Source organism: Phaethon lepturus, unplaced genomic scaffold, assembly GCF_000687285.1.
Source record: "Phaethon lepturus isolate BGI_N335 unplaced genomic scaffold, ASM68728v1 scaffold1237, whole genome shotgun sequence".
NCBI lineage: Eukaryota > Metazoa > Chordata > Aves > Phaethontiformes > Phaethontidae > Phaethon > Phaethon lepturus.
The window spans coordinates 1-6,598 of NW_010549610.1; the positions used below are offsets into that span (position 1 = coordinate 1).

Consider the following 6,598-nt stretch of genomic DNA (forward strand, 5'->3'; position numbering starts at 1 on the left):
CGCTCGCAGCCCCCGGGCGCGCCTGGGCTGAGCGAGGGGCGGACGGCTCTCCCGAGGGGAGGAGGACGGCTCTCCCGGCACACGGCGTGAGCTCTGCTCCCTCGCAAACGAGCTATTTCCGAATTGGAGGAGCAGCGGCGTTCCAGAGATGTTGTCCTGTTTTCTCTGGCTATCCCTCCCTGGCTGGGTTAACGCCTTTGCGACCCCAGGGCTGTTGCCCCTGAATGGGAGTCTGGAGGAGCCGTTTGTAATCCCAACCATCTCGGCTTTCTTTTCCTGGGACAACGAAAGCCTGGCTGACTGGCAGAGCTTCGTGGGCAGGAGCCGGTACGGAGCGGAGTCGCAGAGCATCACAGTGAAAGCCCTGCTTGTCGCGGCATACTCCTTCATCATCGTCTTCTCCCTCTTCGGCAACGTCCTGGTCTGTCACGTTGTCATCAAGACCAAGCGCATGCACTCCGCCACCAGCTTGTTCATTGTGAACCTGGGGCTGTAGCCGATATCATGATCACGCTCCTCAACACGCCTTTTACACTGGTAAGACTGGGGCAGAGATGCCGTAAAGGCTTTGCAGTTACTTCGGTGGCCTTTTCTTCTTTACACCATAGGCAGTGCACGAATGTCTTGCAGATATCTGTCCAGTCCAAATTACAACAGTGATTGGAGTTATCTTTGGAAAATTCCACACGTCTTTTTCTTCTATAAGTCCTGTTATCTAGTTGAAGACCTGAAATTATCCATTTGTTAAAAGTGGCCCTGATAGCACTTGAACAATAATAACCTCACAGTGATTACTTAGCGCCTCGTAGTATCAGGTCTTTTTTTTTTTCCCCTTCTCTGAAGTATTTTCAAGGTAATACTATGATATAATAATATAATATTTCAATAATACTAGGAACCTCTTGAAAAAAAGATTAATGCTCACCATCATTTTACAGCTGTGTTGAAAAGCTGTAGTTTGCTTTGAAGTAAGATAAGGCATACGAGTCAGCCCTATCCTGTAAGGAGGGCTTAAAAGGGAAAAATAAATGTATTGACTCAATAGTTAGACCACAGAAGGAGACACTGTGAGTAAAACAGAACAAACATCTTTGGTACTGCTCTGCGGTGTTGTCCTGAGGGTATTGCCGGGCCACTAAGCAGCACTAGCATGTCTCTTCAGGGTTAAAAAACAGTTATACACAGAACCTGCTATTTTAAAAATATCTTTTACATAGCACAAGGAATTATCCGACACAGAGGTGTCTCGGATATCAATAAACATGTGGAAGTGTGGGGGGTGCACAAAACTAATTGTATTCTGGTTTTAGGCTCGTTTTGTGAACAGCACCTGGATATTCGGGAAGGGGATGTGCCACGTCAGTAGGTTTGCCCAGTACTGCTCCCTCCACGTCTCTGCCTTGACCCTCACAGCCATTGCCGTGGATCGGCACCAGGTGGGAGCGCGTTGAAGCGGGCAGAAAGCTTGGGAGGGCATAACGAGAATGAGAAAGGATGAATCAATGTCCTTTCCTTCTCAGCTCCCAGGTTAATGTAAGATGCACGAGGAGCTGACAGGGTAGGGGAGCGGCTCTTGCTGTCAGATGGAAAGAATAGTTTCAAGCCCGCAGCAAGGTGGGAGATGGCCATCGCCTTGCAGTCGCTCCCAGCTGGGGACTGGGAGCTTTTCCGCAGTGGGTAATCCAGTAGCTCTCAAACAAGGAGAAAGTCCAGGATCCTGGTAGGAATCCATGTGGGCAGCTCTGCTCTGGGGTGATTAGTCCTGCCCATGGGGGACAGCACCAGGGATGCAGGGACATCCCGGTCAGCTTCCGCAGGTCTGTCTCCCTTTGCTCTGGGACGTCTCACCCCTTGTAGCCCCGAATGCTGGAGAGCTGACTGTACCACACTGGTGTTTGTCACGAGCAGAGCTGCGGCTTGCTGTTGATAATGGGCTCAGAACTGGGGACAGTCGGGCATTATCAGTTTGGAGGCACCCAACAACCACACAAAACAGTTGACAGTTGACATTTTCTGCTTGAAAGCTTCTAGTTTCCAGAAGATGCACTTGGTCCCAGGGAGGTCTGCTTAAATCATAAACCTGTGGCTCTTTGGGTCACTGGTACTGAAGAGTCTGAGACTATTTTCTTTTTAGGATTTTTTTTATTGCTATTAAGTAAATTGAATCTGAAAATGAACATGTGTACAAGATCCTCTGGTGCCCAGTTTTCCCCACCTAGATGCAAATATTGAAACGTGAGGGTAGGACTGGGTTCTGACTTTACCCATTCCCATGGAGGAAAAATTCAGGCTTTCATGTATAGCTTACAGCCAATGAGAGCTGGATGAAGACAGTACTGCTTGCATGCTAAATTTTCACTTTAAGTGACAAATTCAAGGCTGGAAGATTATATGAAAAAATGGTATAGTTATTTCCCAAAATGGCATAAGCCTGAATATTGGTTTGTTTTGCACAGGTTATTATGCACCCTCTGAAACCTCGCATATCTACTGCAAAGGGTGTTATCTACATCTCTTTAATCTGGATCATGGCAACTTGTTTTTCCCTACCACATGCTATCTACCAAAAACTTTTTACCTTTGAATACAGGTAAGGATGTGCTTTGCTTTCCTCCAGAGCCTCCATGGGGGCCAGACTCTCAGTGGCCATACTTTGGCACCTTCTGCTGAAAGCCCTGAACTTATGTTGAGGTCAGCCAAATATGGATCTAGTCTATAATTTTCATCAGATTCCTTTTGCAATGGCTGATATCCTGTTCTTGTTTCTATTTTTAATTATTTTACCTTTATTCTGTCACACTAATTGTATGAAATAGGGTAAGAAGTTAGAGAATCTGGCCTGGACCCTCTATTTCTATATGCTGTCATTTTATATGCTGTACCAATCCCACCTGTTTGGGCATACCAGGAACGGGGAAAAACCTAACAGGTTTTAATTCTACTCTTTGGTCCTGGGATAGTGACAGAAGCTCCCTCAGCTGCTTGTTTCATAAAAGGCTGTCATGAGCCTTGGTATTTGGAAAGCTCTTTAATGAGGGAAAGGTTCTTAATATGCTCAGAGACTGTGTTTCTGTTTGCCAGAGGACAGTGGATAAAACCCTGCTTCTGTGCAGCTGGAAATTTTGTAATTGATGAAATTCATAAAATTATGATAATGTCATGAATGCCCAGAAGAAATTATCACCACATTGCTCACAGGCTGCTCCATGGCTCAAGTCCTTGGACAGCAAAGCTCCACTTAACTGTGACACACGTGCATAAATGAAGGGTCTGCCTCCAGGTTTTGTGGCAGGAGCCCTCTCCCTCCTACATCCATGTTTCTTGGCCATGGTGCCAAGCTGTATGTGCTCTCACCCCCCGTCTGGTATCTCTGCTCGCAGTGAGGAGGTTACCCGGTGCCTGTGTCTGCCGGATTTCCCTGAGCCTGCTGACCTCTTTTGGAAGTACCTCGACTTAACCACCTTCATTTTGCTCTATGTCCTGCCCCTTTTGATCATCTCTGCTGCCTACGTGACAGTGGCCAAGAAACTCTGGCTGCGCAATGTCATCGGGGACGTCACCACTGAGCAGTACTTTGCCCTTCGCAAAAAGAATAAGAAAACTATAAAGATGCTGATGCTTGTTGTCATCCTCTTCGCAGTCTGCTGGTTTCCCTTAAATTGCTACGTCATCCTCCTCTCCAGCCAGACCATCCACACCAACAATGCCCTGTACTTTGCCTTTCACTGGTTCGCAATGAGCAGCACCTGCTACAACCCCTTCATCTACTGCTGGCTCAATGACAGCTTCCGATCAGAACTGAAGGCTTTGCTTAACATGTGCAGGAAACCTCCCGGACTTGCAGAACAGAGGCTTCCCTCCACAATCCCATCCTACCGACTGGCTTGGCCAGAAAACTGCAACTTCAAAAGGTTGCATGTTTCTCATGTCCTTCCATCAGCATCCAACATCCAGTCAGGAAAGACAGACATCTCTGCAGTTGAGCCAATAGTAGCTGCGAGCTAAACAACTGGGAAATCTAAAGGACCACACTTAGATTTGGCTAGAGCTAAAATGGTGGCAATCATAGAATCATTAAGGCTGGAAAAGACTTTTAAGATCATCAAGTCCAACTGTCAACCTGACACCACCATGCCCACTAAACCATGTTCCAAAGTGCCACATCTACATGTTTTTTTGAACACTTCCAGTGATGGTAACTCCACCACCTCCCTGGGCAGCCTGTTCCAATGCTTGTGCTCCAGACCCCTCACCAGCTTCGTTGCCCTTCTCTGGACACGCTCCAGCACCTCAATGTCCTTCTTGTAGTGAGGGGCCCAACACTGAACACAGGATTCAAGCTGCAGCCTCACCAGTGCCCAGTACAGGGGCACGATCACTTCCCTACTCCTGCTGGCCACACTAGTGCTGATACAGGCCAGGATGCTGTTGGCCTTCTTGGCCACCTGGGCACACTGCTGGCTCATGTTCAGCCGGCTGTCAACCAGCACGCCCAGGTCCTTTTCCGCCGGGCTGCTCTCCAGCCACTCCTCCCCAAGCCTGTAGCGTTGCATGGGGTTGTTGTGACCCAAGTGCAGGACCTGGCACTTGGCCTTATTAAACCTCATACAGTTGTCCTCTGCCCATCGGTCCAGCCTGTCCAGATCCCTCTGCAGAGCCCTCCGACCCTCCAGCAGATCAACACTCCCACCCAACTTGGTGTCATCTGCAAACTTACTGAGGGAGCACTCGGTCCCCTGAAGGAAGGTGTGGAGTCCTGGCCTACTGAGGGACTGTGCAACCACATGTGATAAAACCAAGAAGGAGATTCTGCAGGAGGTAGTATGAAAGAGCTGCATGTTTGATGCAGGGTGATGATAATGGCGTGGAGCCCCTAAAGGGGAGAAAACAAACTCTTCCCAGGAAGGAACACTTTTTGTCTTTGTCAAGTTGACTTTGGATCAGCTTGCGGGATGGGATTCTTTGCATGTATGTTGCTCTTATCTGCATGACTAAACCTTTTTACCACTGGGGCTGTGTGTGTGTTTTGCTGGTATTTAAACACTAAAGCAACAATCTGATCACATCAGGTCTCCCTCCTCCTTTTCTAAGTCTCTTAGTAGCAACATGGAAGTGATGAAGATACAGACCTTTAGGTTGCTGGCTTAGATTCAGTGCAACAGGGTAGGAGGGCATTCCTTGTGAACTGGGGCCTGACAGGTCAAGATCTGTTCAGAATGAATGAACAGCTGTATTTCACTAATCCATTTTTTTGTGGAAATACCCTTAGAGAGGTGGAGGGTAAGATGCACATTGATAAATAGAGCAGTCTCTTACATCGCAGGCACTTTTTCTAAGGTAGAGTTGAAGAAAAATGGATGCCTATTCTTTGAATAAGTAGGTCCCAAACACCAACCTCAGCGTTTGTTGCCAGTGCTAAATCACACAGTTTTTCTTTCATAAGATAAAGCCATGAATATTCAGAAAGCTTTTCTTCAAATAGAGAACTAAGCCCCAAAAAGCTACTCTGGACAATGTTGGGCGTACCATCCACAGCTGGAGAACAGGTAATTAAACACTACTCTGAGTTTGGGCTACGACCTTTTGATCAGAGCATCTCTGCACTATTGTGAAGTGGCAGCTAAAGGGTCCCACAGTTTGATTTTTTAATTTGCCTTTGAATGTTGCTCTCTTATCCTGTAAAGCACCGGAGTACTTCTCAGATCAGACATTTGGGACATTTCATCCCAGCTAAGGTGTTAGGTCTCTGGAATCAGTTCCTAAATGAACTGCTTTGAGAGAACAGATGATATCTGTGATAGCATGTAATAAAAATGGAACATTTCTCTGCAAGATATCCTCTGGTGATTGCACAATTTTGGTGCATTTAAAGATGAGTGAGATGTGTCCTTCTTGGGGTGGCTAAGAAAATTGATGTGACTGCATCTGTCTGGAGCAGTTTGAGAAACATAATGTTCTTAGCAGAAGAAAATCTGATTTTGAATAACAAAAAAAAAAAAAAAAAAGGGCATTCCAAAAACTGTACCTTGTATTGCACAGGAAATCGATAGCTCTCCCTGTGCTGTGGAAATTAGCTTGAATGTCACACCGGGGTGCCCCATTCCACGTTCAGCCTGCAGCAGCCAGCAGTGAAGTGAGAAAAATCTTTTTATAAATGACTATAAATGAAAAAAAAGAAAGGAGAAACTGATTTTCCCAGTATCCTGTAATAAACTTGCATTTCTGAAATAATTTTAAGTCTTGTGCAGGTCTTTCACACCTGAATATTTAAAGAGACTGAAATGCCTACTACTCCTTGCAGCTTGCCTGTCCTTTCACAAGTTGTTACCAGTCTCTCCCTTAGAGTCCAGTGCTATTTTACTACCCTTTATCAAGGCCCCATGAGTCAGAGTACTTTGTATCACTGATACGCAGAATCAAACCTTTGCTCCTGCCTGCTTAAGCTAAATCCCATTCCCTCCCTTAACATTTGCAACACGTCAGCCCTGACATGGTCAGGCAGTTGAACTAGATGATTGTTGTAGGTCTCTTCCAAATGAAATCTACCCCTCTCCTCTCCTCTCCTCTCCTCTCCTCTCCTCTCCTCTCCTCTCCTCTC

General features: G+C 46.5%; 1 protein-coding gene across 1 annotated transcript; it reads left to right on the forward strand.

Moving 5' to 3' along the window:
* Nucleotides 1-143: 143 nt before the first annotated feature.
* On the forward strand, nt 144-4,005 carry LOC104623257 (probable G-protein coupled receptor 83). Its single transcript, XM_010290296.1, is given in 5 exon segments — nt 144-487; nt 490-537; nt 1,311-1,436; nt 2,457-2,590; nt 3,381-4,005. Coding segments are annotated over 5 exon segments (1,272 nt in total). The 5' UTR covers nt 144-148.
* Nucleotides 4,006-6,598: the final 2,593 nt, after the last annotated feature.